Source organism: Trachymyrmex cornetzi, unplaced genomic scaffold (genome assembly GCF_001594075.2).
Source record: "Trachymyrmex cornetzi isolate Tcor2-1 unplaced genomic scaffold, Tcor1.1 scaffold99, whole genome shotgun sequence".
Lineage (NCBI taxonomy): Eukaryota > Metazoa > Arthropoda > Insecta > Hymenoptera > Formicidae > Trachymyrmex > Trachymyrmex cornetzi.
The window spans coordinates 826997-850583 of record NW_017300343.1 but is presented as its reverse complement, the minus strand read 5'-3'; the positions used below and the strand labels follow the sequence as shown (position 1 = coordinate 850583).

Genomic DNA, 23587 nt, shown 5'->3' with positions numbered 1-23587 from the left:
ATTGCCGCAAACGGGCGGAGCGTTATAATTCAACTCTGGGGAACAATTTACCGGTACAATCCCAATCTGAGCGAGGTCGACTCGCTACACAAAACCGGCCCAAACTTCTACAATAAACAACATCAACAACGCCGCCATTAGCGTCGCGCCGTTAGCGGATCTGTCCGCGTCGCAGTTTTCGAGGTGCAACTCCGTCCGTTATGGACAATTGAATAATGCGACCTGATACTAAAAATGGAGGTAATAAAGATGGTTTCGAAATGAACAAATACACGACTGTGCGCCATTAGTAGATAAGAGAATAATGATCCATAATTTAGAATTAAATTCTAAATATTTTCTTATGATCCTTTAAACTTTAAAGTATCTATTTCATTTTTGGAATAATAGACAAAGATATTATTTGTAAATGTCAGAAATTATGCAGATCAAATTGAAAAGCTTTGATAACATTTCTTTTCAAGAGTGATATACAAAATCTTTGTTGACAATATGCTTTAATAAAGTAGATACGCTTTAATAAGTTGTGAGAAAACTATTTTATGTTTATGGAAGAGAAATTTTGTTTATAATAAAAATAAAAAAAAATGTGACAGGTGCGATGTGCCAATTGGTATTATTCGGAAAGGGTCAGTAATCTCAAACAAGTTTCGACCTACCGCAGGACGCCAAATCCACTCCTACCGGATTGTAGTTTCGTTAGAATCAGTTACTACGTGTGTTCAGTAAGTTATGAGCTCCGTTTGATAGCAATTCCGATAAGCTTCTGGTTTACGTGTGAGTTTATGTGTTTTACAGTTGTTTGCGTTGGTGCCATGTATTACTTCACATGTAAATCCATTATGTATGAGATTGCAAACGTAACCCTTGCAACGTTCCGCATATTTTTCAATATTTTAGTGAACGATCCTTTCGATTATTCCAAAGATCAAAGGTTTCTTGAGCGGATTAACCTATTGGAACAAGTTAACATAGGCTTAACCGGAATAACCTATTAGAACAAGTTAACAATCAGAAAGAAAGGAAACGATAGTGATTGGAGTCATGTTTAATTACAAGCGATTATTAAGGTTTCTGAACAAAACCGAACAAACCGTTGAGCAAACATAGTTTATCGATAATATAAGTTTACTGTATAAAATGCGGATCGTCACGCGCAAAACCGGTGTATGTAAGTTAATCAGATCTTGCTGGATATCTATTGCGCAATTTGATACGCCAGTTGTCGTTCGAGAGCGTAATATAAACTTCCGCTCGTAAAACGGATTCGCAATGAGTGTTGCGAGCGTTTGCGCAAATAACAGTAACGCATATTTTGTCGCGATCTGTGTTCGAGTTGCAACTTCCGTGCATTTCGTATCGTAGCCGGGCGAACAGCTGAAATATTTTTGCTGATGTTTTTCATATTCGCATAACCGCGCCGCAAGATTATATCTGAATGATATGCGACGATCTCAGTGTAGGCATATCCGGTAAAGCGGTAACCATTTCGGATGATGCGTTGTAAAATATAAAAGGAAAATATAGTTGCATATATATATATATATTATACGTTACGACATTGATAGCTTTATAAATTTCAGTTGCTTATAAAAATGTTACGATAGGAGAGATTATGTATACAAAGTATTTAAAAAATAAAGTAGAACTAAGAGTACAAATAATATTCATATGTTATACATTTTATTTCCTACCACATATAAGAAAAAAATTATTATTTTCAACATTTTAATGAGCAACAATACATAGATGCGCGCTAAAGCAATTTTTTTTAATGCGTTAATCGAAAAGCAATTCACTCAGTTATTCTTTTCAGATTTTGTGTTAATCTGTAACAAGAACCAAAAAATCCCGCACTATTTATAAGAATAATTGAGTCCCGATAAAATGAGGTAGTATTCACATATAATTATTATATAATCATTATGTATATTACATTATAATGGAGCTTATAATGGTGAATAAAGGATATCATAGACACAAAGCTTAATAATGGTTTTTGAATTAAAGTATATTAAAAATGTAAATATACTCACAGAACACCTTTGATACATTATAGCTCAAAAATTATCCATTACTGAGCTTTATGTCTGTCATCTTTTGTTCGTCATTATAAGCTACATTATAAACTAACTCATTTCATCGGGATCCAATTTTCCATATAATAGTGCGAGGTTTTTTCACTTGTAATAAACTTGCTGAAGCCTTATAAACGTTCAAACGTCTGTATTAATACTGCACTTTAAAAAGAGCGTTTTTTAATTGTACACATCGAATAGATATCGATTACAGAGTGGCTGACAGAGGCACGTGGTTATCCACCTCGCGGGTTTGCACAGCGGTGCAGCGGTGATGGCGGCGAATCAGAGAGCCGTTTGAATCGTTTATGGTATTTCCTAATGAGAATGCAAATACCAAAGAGAGGGCGGAAGGCAATGCCTACATTTAGATCGAATTCCCAGGATACGCTGGAGAGATTTCGAACTATTTTTTTTTTTCGTCGGCGTCAGAATCGAGCGGTAACGTATTGGTAGCGATTTTTGATCATATATGCATGATCAGTACATCTGACGTTCACGCATGGCGAACTAGCTTCACAGAACCAGTCACAGTTATTCGTAATTCCTAAAGCGTAATGGCATTTAGTTAGGAGTTCAAATGTCAAAGGTGAACGATATTGACTAAGTTTGGTCGATACAAACGAGAATGCGAACTAAATATACATAGCTGCAACTTTGCTCTGTTTATATTACATGAAATCCCTCAAATCTCTATTGAACCCATGCACAATTTGATCCAAGCAGTTTGAGGTCGCACGTCTGTTAAGTATACCTTTCAACTGGCATGACGTTTATAGAATTACTTTCGTTCGTATTTAACCCGGGAATATAGTTCCATCTGAAATGTATTTATACCCTAGCAATGAGAAAATCTGAATTGTTGTAAAATAGATAGGTACTATTTTCTTCTTTTTTAGACATATCTTCTTTCTTTTTTAATAACTATTCTTTACAAACTTTTAAATATACAATTCCATCCAAAATTCACGATAAAAAGTTATGTTAAAATCTTTATCTTTTTTAAAGTACTAAGCTATTTAACGTGTTTATTCTGTTTGGTTCCTATACTTATTCTTCCTTTAAAAAAGGTTAATTTATATCCATGTAATGTTTTCAAATGCGAATAATTGAAAAACGATCAATAATATACAATACACTGTTAATGATAGTGATTTTAATGAGAATTAAAATACTCTAATTGTTTACATAAAAAAAAATGAGGTAACTAGTCACGAGTTAATTATGCTTCTGGTTCGAACCGTATAAAAATTGATTGTAATTATAATTTTCTACATAAATGGTAGAACAGAAAGAAAATAATACAATCGCAAATTAATTCTCTGCATAGATCAAACACATGTTTTTATTTCAGAAAAGAATCTTATTATGATAATTCGAACGTCGGCGCGCTTTCTGCGGCACATGGAGGCCCTCTTTGTTCCATCGAGAATCTCATTTCACGGATTTCGCTTTGAGTTGCCGTAAGACTGGACGGAAAGCTCTTCCTTTTGTCATCCTTCTTCTCGTCATTTCCTCACCGGTACAAGCGAACATAAGTCATCTTCTTCCTAAGCCATGGTCACAACGTCGTCAACCTTGGTTGCCCATGATACGATTGATATGTGGGTCTGATGCTGCGTTCCGATGCATCCTTAGAGAGGGATCTCCTCAGAATCCCCAACCAACCGGAAATTAAAATTTCTGAACGGGTCAAGTCGTCAGGTCACCGGGAGACCTCGGCTCGTTCACGCTCGATGAACACGAAACTCTTTCCTTTTTTCATCGGCTTCGTCTCGTTCTTTAGTAATGGACACACAAAGATCCGGCGGATAGTCCATCGATCTCTGCTGCCCATTGGAATCCGTTTTCCCGTAGAATCATCCGCGATTTGTATCCGCGACGATAGCTGACGATGCCGGCGGTTACGCGCACGCTTCCGGTCAATTTCCTCTGGCGGGACCCGGACATTGACGGGGACGAGAGCGGAATAGGTGAAAATGCGATTTAACGGATACCTATGTACCGTACATTTACGAGAACGTTATACATTTGAATCAAGCGCCTGCATATATAGGAGGAAGTAAAACATTAGCAATCGGGCGAGAAATAGATCTGCAATAGGGGAAAATAGAAAAATACGGACGATTAAATGGGATGATGGCACGTCACCGAAGATACGTGCATTTACAAAATTTAAAAATACGAACAAAAATTTATATGGAAATATTTTTTTTATAAAGAGATATAAAGAGAATTTTAATCGTTTCTTTCTTTGCGGCCGTTTAATTTGCTCTATAATATTAATTTTAATTACACAATATTATAGAATACGCAACTTTTCCATAGATTCATGTACGATTCATAGATATTTTTTAATATAGATTTTTAAATCTTTTTTTTTTACTGTAGTGTTCATAGATTTTTGTTATATTTTAACGTTTACTGTATTAATAAATGTATAAAAAAATTGAATATATAAAAAAATTGAAATAACCTTAAATACGATTCAAACATAATCAGTAATAAGAACGTAGTAATAAGAATAATCCATCATAGGAATTAAGAAATGGAGACAGAACGAGAGAGAGAGAGTTAGGAGTTAGGATATTTCAAAAGCAACTTTGAACGAAACAATCTCGAATAGATGATGTATATTCGCGTGCTATTCGGTTATCGTCGATTTTTCAAAATAACCGAACGGCCGAAAAAGCTTTCCGATAACAAGTATACTAACATCTCCGCGAGTAAAACGCTATTTTCGCGATCCGTAAAATAGGTTCGACGCGGCTCGAATGTACCCCCGCCCGGGTCTTTAAATCGAGATTAACGGGGAAAATCCTGCGTTCGATCAACTGCGCTCATAAACGAATGAAATCCAGTACTCTCATACGAATTCACTCGTGCCGTGGGCCGTGAACACACACGCGAATTCAGAATGGCTAAGTAAACGTTGGGTCGCATCTGGTGCAAAGGACGTAATGCCCGGCAATAAGGGGAGGTCCCGAATTACGTACCAACAGAACTCACGCGCGCTTTCTACCGCTCCACATAAACCAAATGTAAGCGCTTTAACATAGGGACTCGTTAACCCTCTCGACCCTCGTAATACCGCGAATACATTCGTAATACTTAAACATTCCCAACTCCAACAAGCAGTAATGAATAAAAAAAAAAAGATATTTTCATACTTTACGATATTACGGAGATAACGACTGACAAATGCGCTTGGTTATACATATATTATCGGATCAATAGAATAAAATGTAACAAATATAAATTGCAGCTTAGAAACGAGCTGTAACAAACAAAAATTATTTTTTTACTACGAGAGAATTTAAAATCTATTTTTATAGACATAAGCGCATGAAATACTTTTTTTTTACAAATTTTTACTTGTCACAAAATATCTGTCAAAAATGAAAAAGATATTTAAAGGAGTACAAATATTAGATATTCGTGCGTGAGTGATAAATGGATTCTCTGAAAGCGATCATTTAACAGTTTCCCCAGTTAAATTGATCCTCGATTGTTTGCATAGCGATATCAGATAAAGCTTGAATTTCATTTATTTGGCGGGTATCAACGCCATTAACCTTCTTGAGGTTAACGTAAAGCTGCACATTATCATACTTTAAACTTACATTGCTTCGCACCGCGAGATATGTGTTGGGAATACATTCTGGCAAACTGACCGAGATCAGTAAGTTGGAGTCGGGCAAAGACCGGATACCGGAAGGAAATATCAGACGGCGCGACAGATTTGTTGACGTCATTATTAATGTCCTTGACGGAGTGTCGGGCTTGCAAATGCTTTTGAATGCTGGAAATGCTATGCGCGTTTCCACGCATGTTGCTTTGAGATCAACAAATTTGAGAATAACAATAGTACAGCAAGCATGACAGATGCAGATTAATCGAATTTAAACAATTAATTAATTAATTAATTATTGCAAGTTCTTAAGCATGCCTCCTATCCACCTAAACCGTATCATTTCTTCGTTCTCAGTGCTCCAAATTATACTGTTCTATGTAATGAAATTAATTCTATATTTCTATATATGTCTAGATTGTACTTCATAAAGATAAAAAGATTACAATTCACTTTATTCTTTTTGACGATTCATTTATCGATTCTTTAATTTTGTGAACTTTGCAGTGCATTCTCTCAATCATTCGAATAGTCTGCGGGCTCTCGGTCTCTTTTTCGGTTAGCTTTTTTCAAATTCCAAGAAGTATAGTGATCTGCAGGTTCCACTTGTGCCACGTTTTGTTATATAAAATTCTTTCACCAGTACGATTCTATGACTCAGTAGAACGTTTGGTAAACGTTTTTCATGAAAATCTATTTACTTTAATCTTTTATACTTTTTTTGGACCAGTCTTTGCATATTCTTTTAATATTTTTCTAAAAACAAATTCGGTTGGATAGACTAGTACATATTAAAGCTGTTGTACACTGATTCGATTGTATAAAAGTAAAATGCAAATATTTCGAATTATAAGATACAGATTTTATTTAACAATACTATGAATATTGTGGATTTCATGGTGTAATTCGTTTTTAAATTTATATTAAATACATATATTTACATCAATTTGTGTATGATGGCTTTAATATGCGTATTGAGTGCATCTAATCGAATTCGCTAGGGTAACTGCCCCAATTACTGTGCCTGTCCTTATTAGTGTGTGCTTTTGTATTTCGATAAGTCATAAAGAAAATTAGCACGAATAAATAAGAAATAATATTTTTTTTTGTTAAGTTAAATTATTAATGCATATGATACCGAAGATAATATTTTATTTTTTGAGTATTAAAGTATTTTTAATATTTTTCGGAAGATATGAGGAATTTATGTGAATCCAGTAATACGTACTACAAGATTTTAAGCTTGTCCCTATTAATGTGCCCTGTATTGGAGCTGAGAACGTTGTGTACATTGAAATAAATATAATTGAAATAATGATTTATGTAATATTAACATAAATAATTAACTTAAATTTATTACCTGTTTCAGTAACTATATGTTAAAATGAGTCAAATGTGGATAGGCACACAAATTGGGCACATTAATAGGGCCATCGCCGTTAGAGGACTCACTAATAGGGACAAAAACATGTTTTCTATTTTTGTTAAAAGCATTAACATTTTTTAGATTAAAGAAATATTATAAGAAAAAGAAGTAATAGTTGAAAAACCAATAATGATTGCAAGCAGATAAAATTAAAGCTACAATATTTAATAATTAATTCAGTAATAAGCAAATTGTCTAAAAGGCACATTAATAGGGACAACTACCCTAGGTAATTGCGCGCATTAATTTTTTTCTGATTTCAAAAAGAAATCGTAGGGTTCAAATCTGATAACGTTTTTTTAAAAGAGTACTACAAGAAATTATCTGATAATTTCAACAGTGATAATCGATCTCCAGCAGGATAGTGGAATTTCCAGCAGGAGCGGGTCATCGATCTCCAGCGGAACAAAGGTAGCAGAGGTGCGGATGCTATAGCGAACTTTTCAGCACCATTGCCGTTTCGATTGATCGCGATCGCAAGCGCTATCCCTTCATTATTGTAACCAGAAACTTTCCATCTTCGCATGGAGTTCGTTTTTCGTCCATGTTCTCGCGTTCTGATCACGAAGGCATCGTTTTGAGTTTTGTGGGATATCGACAAACCGATTCGATTCTCTCTCCCTTTTCTCCCTCTATCTCACTCGCTCTCTTTCTGTTCCTTCGCATTTGACCATTTCTCTCTTCCACCGACTCCAACAAATTTCCTGCTACGATCGTTCGTTTCGATATCAGGCGTTGCCGTCTTCATGTTGTCGCGCGTTACTGTACGTTATGTGGGACGTGACGTAAAAATAACTTTCGATTTGCCGCAATCGAGAGAGAAAAAGGTTCAGACGAGCAGCGCTGAACGAACTTGTACGTGACAGTCTCCGCGACGAGTTTCGTTCGGGGAGCCAGCGAAGCCGATGCCGCACATCGGAGGCCAACTGATAAGACTTACCGAGCGATTCATCACGACCCCGCGATTATCTGGCTGTCAGTTCCGGCCCAGCGATGGATCAAACGTCGTGTTTCGTGTTGTCGGTGTCGCGGCATGTGTTTTTGCAGTTGCAGCTTGTCCACCCCGCTCGCGAGATACGAGACGAATCGGACACCCGGCGCGTTCGGTCGCGTAATCTAGCTTGAAATTATTCCCCTGAGATAAAGTTCTGTCAATCTTATTTATGGAAATGTCACTGATCAAATGAGAAGTTATTTTAGCGCACTGCCTGTGTTTCGTGCGTCACTACGTAAAGTGAAAAATATCTATTATTCTCGTATCCGAGATCTTACACATGTTATTTTTAAGAATGTATATTTTTGTATTAAATACATGCGATGTATTATAAATCTGATAAATAAAGGAAAGAAAATAACTTGCTCTTTTACTGATAATTAAATTGAAATGAACAAGTTGGAAAAATTCTGTGACGAAAATCTAGATAAAAGATAAATAATAAAGAATTCAGAAGTTAACTGTTCACTTTAGACGAAACGAGCGGAAAGAGTGATTTTGCTGAAGTATTTAAAAATTTAACTAGATGTAGATTTGATGGACTAACAAAATTGTTTTTTCTTATCTAGCCAAATTTTTAAGTATTTCAGCAAAATCATTCTTTTCATGTATAAAAACAAAGTAATCAAGAGAAAAGGAAGTTTATTATATGCAGGGTTGGGAAAGTTACTTTGTAGAAATAACTAGTTACAGTTACAGTTTTTTTCTTTCAAAAGTAACTATAGTTACAGTTCCAAGTTACCGAGACTAAACATTAACTCATTACAGTTACTAAAAAAGTAACTTTTTCAGTAACTTTTCAGTTACTTTTCTGTTATCATGACAGAACAATACGAGTAACATCGATATCATTAGGATTATTAAAGAAAAAAATAATTTACGTTTACAATTTACTAATCTATCAAAAAACTTCGAGGCATTTGTAGTGGACCGTATCCTTAACCATTATTCAGATTTTAACCAATCACATTAAATTGACAAATAAGTTTAAAATGTAAAGTAACTGTTACATTAGTTACTAGTTATTGGAAGAAATGTAACTAATTTAAGTTACAGTTACAGATGGAGAAAAGAAACTAAGTTAAGTTCCAGTTACTGGAAAAAAAGTAACTATAACTGTGACTTAATTATAAGTAACTAGTTACTTCCCAACCCTAATTGTATGTATGCTTTAGAATTAATGTAGTAAGCCCATTACGGCTAGAATTACAACTCCAGTCGTAAGTTCTTACAAGTCCCGAGAACAAGTTACGAGTTTTATGATATTGCTTAGAATTCACTCATTTGTCTTCAATTGTGCACAAAAGCTATGTCGGCGTTTCGCTTTCGTTCGCCTTAGTGTATGGCACGAATATATGCGCGTGAACGCACCGTTGCATCGATTTAAACGCGCCAGTAATATTGCAACCGAGACAGTATTATTATTCCTCCCGATTCCTGTTTCCCCGTTAACAAGCGTCGCTTTGGGCCGCGTCTTAGATTTAGCAGCGTCTTGCTTTGGTGACCAAACTTTGTGTGTGCGTACCGCGCCGCGCTGTGCCAATGTGCTGTCTATGCATCTAATTTTCGCAGCGCGACTTCATTTGCAAATACTGCGAGTGCACTTTCGTCTGGCTTTCGGATTTTGCGCGTCGATACATCGACGCTTCGATGCGCGATGGAATATTAATTTGTTCCGATCGAGCGCGGACGACACGTTTATGCCTCGCAGCCACTCGAATTCTTTTTCATTTTGCCCGTGTTTTTCATTGAACTGTTGAATCCCGCGTCAGCTGGTCAGTAAATAAATTCGCAATTCCGTTACTACGTTGAAAAACTATGGAAAAAAAAATATTAATTGGTTAGGTAACCATTTATCATCGCGCAGTTATAAATAAACCGAGCGTGTGCGTGATTCAATTTTGACACTTGCATACATGTAAACATACTATACATATCTAAATTTAGAATATAAAATTCATGTAGCATAGAAATTTGTTCGAATAATGGAAGAGATAGATTCCTCCGGGCGTAATTATTATACCTATAAAGATTTGTCGGTACGTAGCATCGCTGATTATATAATTTCACGTGCACTATACAGTTTTGATTGAACACAAAATTCTGTGCAAATTCTTTCGCTACATATAAAGTGCGCTCGCAATCGCTAGTTTTTTCTTCCCTTTTATTTACTAGCCGCGAACAATAGGTCATTCGGGATGAACCGCACCAGCAATTGTTACACAAGTTTACACGACTCGAGCTGCGGGGCGATGTACGACGTGCGACAGGCAGCGGTGCATCGTCTACAAACACTCGTGTAGTCCGTAAACCTTTATTTGTCGTCCGGATACTGGTGTGCGCCGGGGAAGCACTGCCGGATGTTGGACAAGTCCGAAAAGTCCGCGTATCCGACCGCCGGATGCTGTCGCCGTTGCTGCTGGCAGCGTGCGTGCCGAGGTAACTAATTACCCCCTCCCTCCCCCTTAGTATTGATTTTACGGCCGGTTCCGGTATCTTGCGGAAAACAAAAAATATAATCCGTGCGAATGTAACGATGGCGAAAAGAGGATCGGTCGGATGGCTTTTTATCCTCGTTAATCTACGTCGGGCGTGGCGATCGAGACGACTACATCGATCACGAAGTCCACTTAACGTGCATTTTGATAAGTCATTGAGATGTTTATTTCTGGCAGGACACTTTCGCAAAGAGCATATTCCTGTTGAGCGTAAAGCGCTTCTGTGAGAAGAGGTCATAAATTTAACGAATTTAACGTACCGAAATAATGTACTAATTTTTTTTAATGAAGACTGTGAAGTATAGCACTCAAAGATCGAATTTTTCAAAAATCACTTAATATTATATATAGTCTAGACGTTAAAAAAATGTTATTAAAATTCTAAACTGATATTTACGTATAATTTACTTTAAATTTGTCAATACTTTAAATGTTGTATTCCATTTTCACTCCTAATTCACAAAATTTATTCACTTCTTTCAGCTTTAGAAAATACCACAATTAAAAAATTAATGTTATGTTTTCAACAAAACGCGAAATCTGCTAATCCGTTGAAGAATTTGTAACAAGAAGAATTACAATTATGATGTGCCATATGCAAAAGGATTATATATCTGATGTTTGAGAAAATTATCATTTACGACGACAATTTTTCTGCGATTAATCTTCAATTCGGAAGAAAAACTATTGTCATGCACTGCACTTGCCAAAGTTGAGTTAATCTGAAAAATTTTTCCACAAATAACATTGACAGTATTTGCCAATGAGTCCAGTGCCAAAACGATCTCCCGCCGAATTATCGACTTTGGCATTTGTGGCTTGATTGCGGAATTACTCTAAAGTGCTGCTGCGGACGATTTGGAAGAGAGAGAGAGAGAGAAAGAGAGAGAGAGAGAAAGGAAAGGGAAAGGGAAGGAGAACACGCGGAAATGAGAGAGATCAGCCGGTAGATTGACGGACGGAGAACGAAGGCTGATAGAGAGAGGTACCGATAAATATGGTCGGCGAGCGAACTTCTATCCTTCTATACGTGACGCCCTCGTAGTTCGCATCCTGCACGAATATCTCTTCGGTAATCAAGCTTCTGGCCGCAATTCGGACTAATTAATGGAGACTGATTGCACGGTCTTTTATTGGAATTGACCTCAATGCTGACTTATATTGTCGCAAGACTTATTTTTCCCATTAATGGAATACTTTCCGTTGATTAAATTAAAGTAAATTCTCCTTAAAATGTTCCTTAATTATTTACTGAGATCGTCGATATATAGAAATCAGCGATAACTATTTTGAATATTTTTCTCGTTGATATATACGCTAATTTACATTTTATGATTAAAATTTGAGCAAAATAAAGTATCTTGAATTTGAAACACATACAAAAAATTAACAATTTAAATTTATAAACTTATACCAATTAAATTAAAACTTATTTATGTAAAAATTATTATTAAAACTTATTATATTAATATTTCTTGTTTCAGAAAAGCACCGTAAAATTCAATGAAGCTACATCTATTCAGTCTGTGGACTATAATGATTTTAAACCTGATCAGATCTCGTATTAAGCAAAATAAAGATATCTACTTTAAGAAATCCCGTCTTTATCTGTATCTATTCTCGATATCTGTGCTTGTGTATATATCACAAAAGAAAGTTGAAGGGCTGCAAGATCTAATATAAACAGTAAGTTGCTCTATAATTCTTACTGTAATTTTATGAGATCACGCGATATTTTCTTTCGCGCAATCTATTCTATAGAGGTGAACGAATTCTTCCATCAAAAATTGCAATATTCCTCTTAAAAATAGAAAAGTTATAATTGTGACTTTTATATATTTAAAAATTTTTTTTTCTCAAAATGCAGAAGACCAAAGCTTTTTAATTAAAATTGTATGGAAACTGAAGATTAGATGAAACTAATAATCGTTGTTGATTATTTTTGTCATGTTAGAAGTGTCGTAAAATAATTTTTAAGGCGACATGGAGTTCAATAACGATTTTGTGACGGAGAAATCAAATTGGATAGGCTAAATTTCGCGTAACTGGCCGAAATTGTTTCACGAGTTACGTGGCGTTCTATACTGACAAATCGATGAAACTTTCCTCCTATCGACGTACATAATCAAACCATGGACTTTCTCTCCAGAAATATTCAGATACCCTTCAACAACGCAGTTGCATAGTTGTCTGTGCAAAGTTTACGGCGGATCTCGGAGTCGATGTTCAGGGCTAGAATTAACATGCTATAAAGTTTCTACAGGGAATCCGATTACGACCGACTACGGTAAAGTCCCCGCAAATGGATTTGCCGTGAAAGTTTCCAAAAACGTTAATCGATTGGTTGCATGGCCAATAATGTTGAGCAAGCTTTGCGTGAACTGACCCATTTATGCTTTCCGGAATGAGGACCGAACTATCCAATCAGTGACACGATCATTATTAATGGTCGAACGATTTTGCACTATAAATGTGTAATACGTGTATGGTATATTTATTCGTCTGGATATTACGAATAACACGACAAATTTATAATAATGATTAAAATAAATAAAAGTGACATGTTATGTATTGGACATATTTGAAATGTTTGATTAACTACGTATAATTAACGTAGAATAAATAACGAAAATGAAAATCTCCATAGAAATAACGTTAAAAATAATATGTTCCAGATACAAATTAAATACTTAATAATTTACCATTTAACTAAATGCGTTAAACATTCAAATATATAAATATCTATATATAGTACAAACGCATTTTTCCGTCAATCATATAACCATCTCTTAAATTATAAATAAAAAAAAATATATACTTTACAGCTTTAAAAAAAACATAATTCAAATTAAATTTCAATACCGTTTCATAAACAGTATATTTTATCATCCTTCCTTATGTGAGATCATAATTTTATCAGAGCACATCTATGCAGAATTTGTCTGTCAATTCTATATTGATATGCTTCAAAGTCTGAAATCCATATAGATATAAATGCTTCTTTGCAAACATTTTTCCTTCTTTCAGAGGAAAGAAGATTTCATCGATTGTAATTTTTCTATAGATAGTTCTGAGATTCGACAAAGTAACGCTTTTATCGACAATTTCCTTCTTTTAATACTCAACAATGTCCCGTTTGGATGAGCAATATAAAACAAGTAAGAATAACATATTATGTTAAGCTACATAGTTTTGCTATCGGATCAATGTGCTGGGATATGGTTACCGCGGAAGTTCGATGCGCTTTCTAACAGTCCACGGTTGCATAGTCGAACAGTCGAAGAGAAGTTTACGCTACGTTTGAGGCTAAATTGGATCACGAATTCTCGAAGTTTCCACCGGAAAATCCTGTGAGGATTTCCTATGAACCAACAGTGCAAACTGAACGAACTTGCGAACAAAAACGAGGTTTAGATTCTGTACTATACTTCCGATTATTAAAAAATTAAGTCTCTCAAAAAAGCGAGGAAATATTAGAAGTAACGTATTTAGTGATGAGTTAAGTTTCTATTTATACTTGTTTTTTATTTAATAATTTATAATTTTATTTTATTCACGAAGCATGAAAATAGCTCTCAAATTGCGCGTATTTTGCCTTCAAATATAAATTATTTCCAACAGTACGCAAGAGTGAATCACTATAATATAAATTACTCCTATATATATGTTGATTCTTTTCACAGATGTACAATCTCGTTAACCAAGAAGTTAATTTACTTCCGTAACAAAATTCTCACCTCCGCTCCGTTACAAATCTCTCTCTTTTTAACGAGCGATTATTTTTATTTTCTGCACATATCATACATTATTATGACGCATAACTGCAACGCCATCAAAGCAGAACGGTACGCCGAGAATGCGAAAGCTCATAGTTAATGCACTATTCAGCCCACGCTAACCCACCCTGCAGAAGAATGTCCGAAATTGTTCGCATGTCAAAAGCCAAAACTTTCTAGTATTACGGAACGGTTCTCTATTTTGCAAGTTTATGCAATACATACATATAAATTTTTCTATTTCTTTTTTCAAAGAATTATGGAAGCACAAAAGATCGTAGACGTATTACGTAATTTTCAAGCTTTCGTGCTGAATGCGTTGTGCGTTTCAAAGTTATTCTTTTGTCAAAAAGGTCAGTCCGCTTCTCCCAGTTGGCCTTTTTCAACGTGTTGATTTATGACGCCATTTCACACGCGAAAACTGTCTTTTGTGATATTATGAGGAAAAATATCTCTGTTACGAAAATCTGTGCGCTTTATATATTTATGTTCACAATGTTTCAAAATACTTAATCCTTATGTACAATTTTTAATTTTATACTGATAATTTTCGAAAGAAAAAATAATATAGAAATACATATATTTTATAATAAATGTATATAGTAAATATCTTTCATGTAGAAACTTTCATGTAGAAACTAATGGTAAATGGGAATAATTACACACAAGCACAGAATTACGATGTATAATAATGATATACATGATGTAATTTTACTTAAAATCGATAAAATTTGTATATTATTATTTTCAAAATAAATCTATCTATTTTATTAATGTTAAATTATAAATAGGGCCCGAACATCCGGGCCCTAATTATAAACAATGTTCTTATATTACTATAAGAATATATTACGTAAAATAATTTTCACTCATTTTTTAATTTTTAAGTAATCAAAAGTAATAGAAGAAATCTTTTATAAATATGTAAATATATAGTTTTCATCATTATATCATAAAATGAGACATTTTCATATGTCCGAATAGGATACAAATTTTTTTATATAAAATTTAAAATATTTTACGTAATTCATTATTTTTTCATTTAAAAATATCAATCAAACAATTGAATATTTTAACTCTATATAATATAATTATATAATAATTATAATAATTATATAATAAGCATATCGTAAAGTTTATTTTTTAAAATAGTCTTCATTTTCATAAATTTCAGAGAGCACAATTAACGATAATGATATTAATTATCGGATTATTTTAGCACTTACCTTATTGCCATGCTCTTTGCCTTCAAATGATGCCATCTCTGGTTCATTTCATCCAATCGACGTTGCAGCATAACAGCGTCATCTTGACTTGCCAGTGAGCTCAATAATTTTCGTCCGGTGCCGTTCAAAGATGCGTAAACGTCTCGGTGCGTTTCAATTTCCGACTGCAGATCCTGCAACAAGCAGGAGATGCCTCCTTAGATCCTTAAGAACAAGATTAAAGAACTCTATGAAAAAGGCACTATTAATTAAAAACATATGCCAGAGGATATGTCTAAGTAAAATATATTTTATAGTATATGCATTTTATTTTTTTAATAATTCTCTCTCCCTAAAAATAAAAAGCAATTAAATAAGTATAAATACTTGCAAAATAAAATCAAAATTTTTTGTCAGCTGAAAGATTTTACATCATTTATTTATTCATTCCTTATTATTTCTGAAAAGGATTAAAAACTAACTTTTTAATTCTATTTTATAACAAGAAAGACTTAAAATAACAATATTTTATTGATATAAATTAATATATGCTTGATTATAATAATAAAGAATTTCATTAGCACGTCATTCCTTCCAAAATTTTTTCATAAAATATGCTAATTTGGTAATAATTTTAGCGGATTTCTGAGAAAGCAAATTAAATTTAAAAATACAGAACTTTTTCGATTTTAGGGAATTCGAGCCTTTTTATGGAAATAGGGAGTATTCGCGCGGCAGAGAGAGAATTCGTGGTGTTTCGTCATCGCGATGACGTGAATTGCAGTCTGCGCGTGGATAGAAATGATTTATATACGAGTCTCCATGTACAGCGGTGGTATACGAGTACGTCGACGCCGACATGCAATGCATGCGCCAATGAAAATAAATCGGCGCCGATGCGAGTGAATTAAGAAATATTCGCTGGCGTCACGGCAAGAACAATAGGATTTGTTTTGTTCCTTTTAAAGCAGCTATATATATGGTTCGCAGTTATGTGCAAATCTGGTCTTATTTTATTCCATATTTCTCATCAATATAAAATTAGATGAAAAGTTTCATTAACCCAAATTTTAGGAGAATCACAGAATTCTCTTCGCAGTGTTAAAATGATTCTTATTGATCTAAAATTACAAGATTGAAATAATAAATAATAAGTATTTTTGTAATTGATAATTTATAATTTCTAAAAGCAATTTCAATTAGCGCAATTAATTACTAATTGGGAGCAATCAATTTATGTTAATAATAAAATTATTATATAATTAATGTTTAATTGATGATGTTAATAGTTTGTTTTAATATTGCATGCTGATATATAAATATTATTTTATTCAGATTCGTATAAATATTATTCTCTATTACGAGCATACATTTTATACTTTAAATAATGTAAATTAAAATAATATATAATTTTATGAACAAAGAATTTTCCATTTTGTCATAGAGATTATGTATGTTATATTAATATAGTAAAAGAGAAGAGTAAAATATATTATCAAAAATATATACCACCCTGACGTTCGCTTTAATTCGGTGTCAAAAAATATTGGAAAATAAAAAACCATACAAAAGAAAAACGTTCTCTAGAGAAATAACATGCAATAGCAACGACACTACACAAAGTCCATGAAATATCTCTCGTTTCCGTTTGTCGCGGCGTTGTCTTAATCTAAAACAGTCTGCCTGTCAACAACGGTCGCACTCTCTTTTCAAATCCCCCAATTCCTCCCACCTTTTCTCTCCTCGTTCCCAACCCTCTTCAATTTTTGACACGCACGAATTGAAGGCTGCAATCTCGAGAACGATTCTGGCCCAGGACTCGATTCCCATCTGGGTCGATGATCGACGGGTCAGAGCGAGATATTTTTCAGCTGCAGTTTCCGCGCGAATTGACGCCGGTGACACCCGGTGTGCATCGCTGAGACACGCGTAATGAAAAAAAAAAGAAGGGGTACTAGCTTTCTCTCGGAAAAAAAAGAAGTAAATATATCGACGACGGTACCGCTTGCACTGGAGAACTCGCTCCGGAAAATTGGGCACATCGATCAAACTGGCTCCTACCCAGCGACAGACGGATCGTACGTCCGTCGAGCGCTCGAATTGGTAACGTTTAATTGGCGCTCTTGGTGGCAGCTTGCGCGGAAGCTAATTTCGTTTAAAACTCGACGGGCGCGCGTGGAGTTGCTCTACACTTCGGTCCTCGAAATCCACAGATTACGAATTACTAACTCGAAACAAACATCTACAGTGACAACCGACAATAAATATTACGATACCGGATAATTTTTCATGTATTCCAATCGTATTGTGTAGCGTAATCGCGTTATTCAATGTGGATGTAAGAAAAAATTAGTATATCGGCGGAAATATAAATTAGCTACTCACATCAATCTAAATATTTCTGTGTAGTATATACATATGTATGTTTAAAATTAGCTATTGCGATAATAATTAATTTCTATATATTGTTCAGAAAAAAGAAAAAAATCGTAAATATGAGAAATGCAAATTAAAGTTTATTGTACATGTTTTTTTTTGTTACAATTATTATCCTAAATTTTGCTACTTTAATATTTATCCAGTTGACCCTCTAGAGACGACATCGTCTTGTCATTAAAAATTTTTTTTACTTATTTTACTCAAAAATATCTTATAAGTGAAAAATTCATCGATATATAAACGGTTAAAAGTAGTATACTTCAGTATTCAATGCTACGTGCACTTCCATCTTCAATTCTTAAATGTAACTAATTTGTATAGATCCTGAATTTATCTTGAATTCATCCCGAATTTAACTCTCAATGATTACACTTCGTGAAAATTACGTAATGATCACACAGGGTCAACATGACCCCCAGCACGTTTCAATAGCTGCCACGGCTTTATTTTCATAGGTATAGGGTCAAAAAAAATTAGGGACATTTTTTAAATTTTAAAATATGTATTCGCATTAGTTTTTTGCTGAATTAATAATTTTAAAATAGTCAAAAAAATTCATGAATGAAAGTCTAATGAAAAGCGACTTTTTTTCATTATAAAAAGTCATAACTTTTTTATTTTTTAATATTTTTGCGTAAAATTTTAGGGATAAAATCTTCAGATGTTGCACTTTGATAACAAAATTATTGCAATAGCAAGCGTTTCAAAAAAGGTATTTATTTTGAAGATTGATTGGGGTGATTTAAAAAAAAATAATCTACGTGTTTCATTAACGCGTTTTACGCCATGCCAACGGCATGGTAATGTAATTAGAGACTCAAACTATTGGTAGATGGAGGATCAGGCGTTATTTCGAAATTTAAGTTGGTGAAAATTTAGTTCAAACTTTTGGTGGGGTCACAGTGACCCCAGTTATCAATTAGGGTTAATTTTAAAGTGAACGTTGCAAAAGTGCAACACTCGCCTGTAGAAGGTTAGACTAGTGTGCCTAATGAATACAAAAAGTTGTAATTGAGCTTCAAATTGTATTTATTCAAAATTTTCACATAAAAAAAGTGTAATCATATATTCATTCAAAATTTTGGGTTTTCAAAAAATATTTATTTACAAAAAAACTATGAATATTTAACTACGAGTATTCATATTTATTCAAACAAAATATAAACTGAAAAAAAACTCCAACAAGCAATCGTTACCCTTAACTATAACTGGCATAACTTCGATGACTTTAAATTAAGTAAAAAAAAAATGAATTTTATTTATTTTTGTCATTGTAATATTCAAATTTTATGAAGAAAACTTAGAAATTTTGAAAAATATTTTAGAAAGTAATACATTTTTAATTTATAAATATTTATTTGATAGAATGCCATACATATTCCGATATAATTCCGGTTACGTCACAGTAATGTCATAAACATGTTATAAGATATTTTGGGCGAGTCGTTCATTATGGTCTGTAGATATTTAATTCCGAGATATATTATTTATTTCCAATAAAAATATCTTTGTTTAACCTATAGGTTAAACAAGGACGCCCATTGTATAGGTGGCGGATTAAGTGCGCGGTGTATTCGTAGACATTGTTTTTATAGATTTGTTTTTTCTTGCATGGCTATAATGTGCAGATAATATAGAATAAAAGTGAATACGAAACGAAAATATTCGTAATTATATTCAAAAAATATTCATTCAAATGAAATGAAAAAGTATTTATCGTTTCTTGACGAATAAAAAAGAAGTGTATTCGAATGAGTATTTTCATTCATTTTTTTATTCATTTATTCGAATAGGTATTAGGTGTATTCACCGGACACGCTAGACGTTGTAAAAATTTTGACAATAAAAATAAAACCAACTGTGAAAAACTTCATAAACGGCGATGCAATTTTATTAAGCGAAAATTTCGATCGAATAATACCTTCTTAGCCGATAAAATTCGTTTCGCCGCACTTGTCAGTTAACAATTTCGCAAAATTGTATCGATGTCGTTGCGATCTCTTAAGAACGTATCCACGATGTCGATTAGATTTTTCGCGCTAATGGAGCTCTTCCAGGGGCGCCATGGCGGGCTAAGTATTAAAATGTTCAGGGATGCACCAGGGAGATGGCTCGGAAAAAAGTGCAAAGTACAAAACGTTTTTGCATTATCCGACGCTGCTCCGAAGTTCTTATCGCGGTTCACCGTGCAATTACGCAAATGCGCCTTACCGGCGACGTCGACGTGTATGGTAGCCGGTATACACAGCACATACAAGGTGTGTTAAAAGATTTGGATTTTCAAGAGTATTCTGAGAAACTTGGTCTTAAATTTCTTTTTCTTATTAAAAATTCGGTCGCAGAATCTCCCAAATTTGCATCGTTAAATAAAAAGAATTTCATAAAATTTTAACAAAAAAGCAACCTAGTTCTCCTGAATTCTCTGAAAAATCTGCAATTGAAAAAAGAACATGTTTCTTTATGTATAAGATAGATAAAAATAATTTATTTTTTTAATTTTTAAAAGTGCGCAGATAAGTATACTTAAGTCAGCAATGATATAAAATAGATGAATATAAAATTAATGAGAAATAATCAGTTTTCTTGAGATGTGATTACATAGAGCTTATATAAGACATAAAAGAAAAATAATTTGTGTGTATTTAAATGTTACATATCGTTCTATAATAAAAAAAAGTTTTTAAATCAGATATTAGAGAACAAAAAAACTAATTTAAGTAATTAAAATTATAATCGTGAAATGTTTCGTACATCTGCATTATCGAGACAAAAAGGACAACGTCACTTCCGTTGAACTGATTTCCACGAACGATTCTAGCACTGATTCGCTCACGCGTTGCGCATTTTGTCACTTTGCGATTTACAATGCGATATATACGTCCGATAATGAAATCAACCAACGACGTCACTAACGACACGCAATCGACGCGACGATAGCACGATTTCGCTTTTCGCTTTATCGACAATTTAATTAATTCACTCGTCCCCGTTCGACCTTTACACGTCATTCATTTAATGTCGATCGGCAATTATTTTAATTTCACGATAGATTGATATTCGCTTTAAAAAAACAGTGGATGTGACATCCGCTTTTGAAGGAAGTAATACGAGGAATCCTAATTACTCCGTGATAGTATAATCTTTCTAACAAGCGGTATAATATATAGCTTATCTTTTAATTAGCAAATGAAATATTTCTGCTATTAACTCAGTTATGTGCTGAGTTAAAAAAAATTCAATAAAAAATATCTGTTTTATTTAATATATTATCTGGGATTTCTTGTAACTTTTATTTAATATAATATCTGGTATTTCTTGAGATGTTAATTAAATTTTATTTAAATGGATAAAACAAAAGCGAAATTAATAATAAAATTCGCTATAAAAAATCGTTATCATTATTTTTCCGTTAAATGCTACTTAAAAATGTCTAAGTCGATCCTAATAAAGTGCTTTACGCTTAATATTCCTACTCACGTAAATGCGGCGATTAAATCAATTTCAAGAGCTGTCATAGAATATCTGAATTTAATTGGAACCGTGAAACTAAACTGTTAATCTTAATCCAATTCTCTTCATATTCACAGGGATGGATGTAATATAGCACTATGTTCTATTATAGATTATGATGCAGCGATTTATTGTTACAATTAATGGAACACAGAAGAATCGTGAAAAATATAACAAAATTTCATATCAATAATCCGATATTCATGAATAAAATATCTGCACATTAAATAACACAGAAATAAACGCATATCATTTTCAATAGTATGAAATTTTATTATTAATTCCGCTTACGTACTAAAACGTTGTAAAATTATAATCTTCAGCTTTTTACGTAAAAAGGTCAAATTCAAATGGAAGCCCGCAAACATTTCATGAAAAGTCACATTATTGTTTCCGCGCGTGTGCACGATATTATATTCATTAACCCATTACACCAAACTGAGGTATTACCCACTGATTAACATATTGCAATTAATGTATTACAGCCGTTGTTGGTGTGTCATATTATTATATGCAACATCTGATACGTATATCTGGTACTACACATGAAATCATATTAATACTAATTTGTAATTATTCCAGCGATAAAATCGTGACTTGCATTAATAACGTTTGTAAGTAATTCTTGTAAGTAATATTTGCCGATAGCTTTGTATGCTCATAAACGAGGATGATAATTGTAATGCGAGCAAAATCAATTTGTAAAACAATGCAGTTTTTCTGTTATCGCGTGATGGAAATATCCGTTTCGTAATTAGTAGAAAATGACCGATTCGAACTCGATTTAAATATCGATTGCGAGAGGCACGATAGGTTCATCAGTTTTCTCTACAGTGCAAAAATCAACAGAACGCAGATTAAGAGCACGGGCGATTCCGAGAATAATATTACTTTGATATTTCTGCTTTGTCAATCCAGTTATATATATTGAGAATTATAGAATTATATAATTTTTCCTCAAAGTAAATAAGTTTTTTTTAACGATACTCCTCTATTCGCGCTCGATATAATAGATCCATAAAATATATATATGGAAGATTCTATTTCTCTCTATTAATAAACGGCGAATTTATATCGATTGCATGCTACGAATTGCATTCGGAAACACCCCTCCAAGAATAGATTTAGATTGTTGATTGAAATATTTAATTAACTATCTAAATCTCTCTGACGTCTCGTCCATCGAGTAATGGCTAAATTTGAGAATTCGTCAGCGAACTCCGAACTAACTCGTGATTCTTATCCGCTCGAGCAGTTATCGGATCGTATCGACCCTGTGAATAGGGAAAGCTCCGGTCACGAGTAGGAGTGTGAGAGACGCCCCGACGAAGGGTACATACCACCCAGGAATCGGCAGGACGAGCATAATTCAAGAGGTTTCGGCTGCCGCGCCGCTCAGAATTCCGTGTGACGTATTTAATGGGGAATCGGTGACGGTGGCGGCGGGGGCCTTAATCAATGTCTGCGTACTTATGCGGAAGGTGCCGGTGACGCGTGCGCACCGCCAACAGGGACTTCTAATGAGGAATTGCCAATTAGTCTCAAAACGTCGAGATTTTGCGAGCAACGCTCTACGAACGGCCGTGTCGTTCGTTTAACGAAGAAAAGAGCGACGATTTATTCGTATTAAGCGTACAAAAGTCCGGTAATGAGAACCGGTCTTTTATCCTTTACGTAGAAGAGAAGGTAAAAGAGAATCGTATAGAATCTTCTATTTGCTACTGGTATTTATCTCTGCAAAGACCAGTTTCGGACCTCAACGAGTTAATTCAAATTGCAGCTATACATTGAATACAAAAGCTAAAAAGAGATAGGGAATTTATTAAATTAAAATTTTAATTATTCGGTTTTCAAAATCAAAGCATTTAAATTTACTTTTAATACGTTTAAAAGATATTATAGATTTAATAAACTCACAGTTTCTCTCTTTTTATCACGTAATTATCGCGCTATTAATCTAAAACAATTTTCTATATCCGTTGTCTCCGCATAAAAAGAAGAGCTTCGTATGATTGACTGCAATTGTTCTA

General features: G+C 33.8%; 1 protein-coding gene across 9 annotated transcripts in view; it reads right to left on the bottom strand.

Moving 5' to 3' along the window:
• LOC108770136 (dystrophin, isoforms A/C/F/G/H) overlaps positions 1 to 23587 on the bottom strand; it is a 475481-nt gene that overhangs the window by 92887 nt on the left and 359007 nt on the right. For 8 of the 9 annotated variants that reach the window (XM_018521482.1, XM_018521491.1, XM_018521492.1 and 5 more), the window contains one exon: positions 15630 to 15802. In XM_018521482.1, coding sequence (XP_018376984.1) covers positions 15630 to 15802 — 173 coding nt within the window. The remainder of the gene's footprint in view (positions 1 to 15629; positions 15803 to 23587) is intronic. The other variant, XM_018521485.1, reaches the window with a different exon arrangement.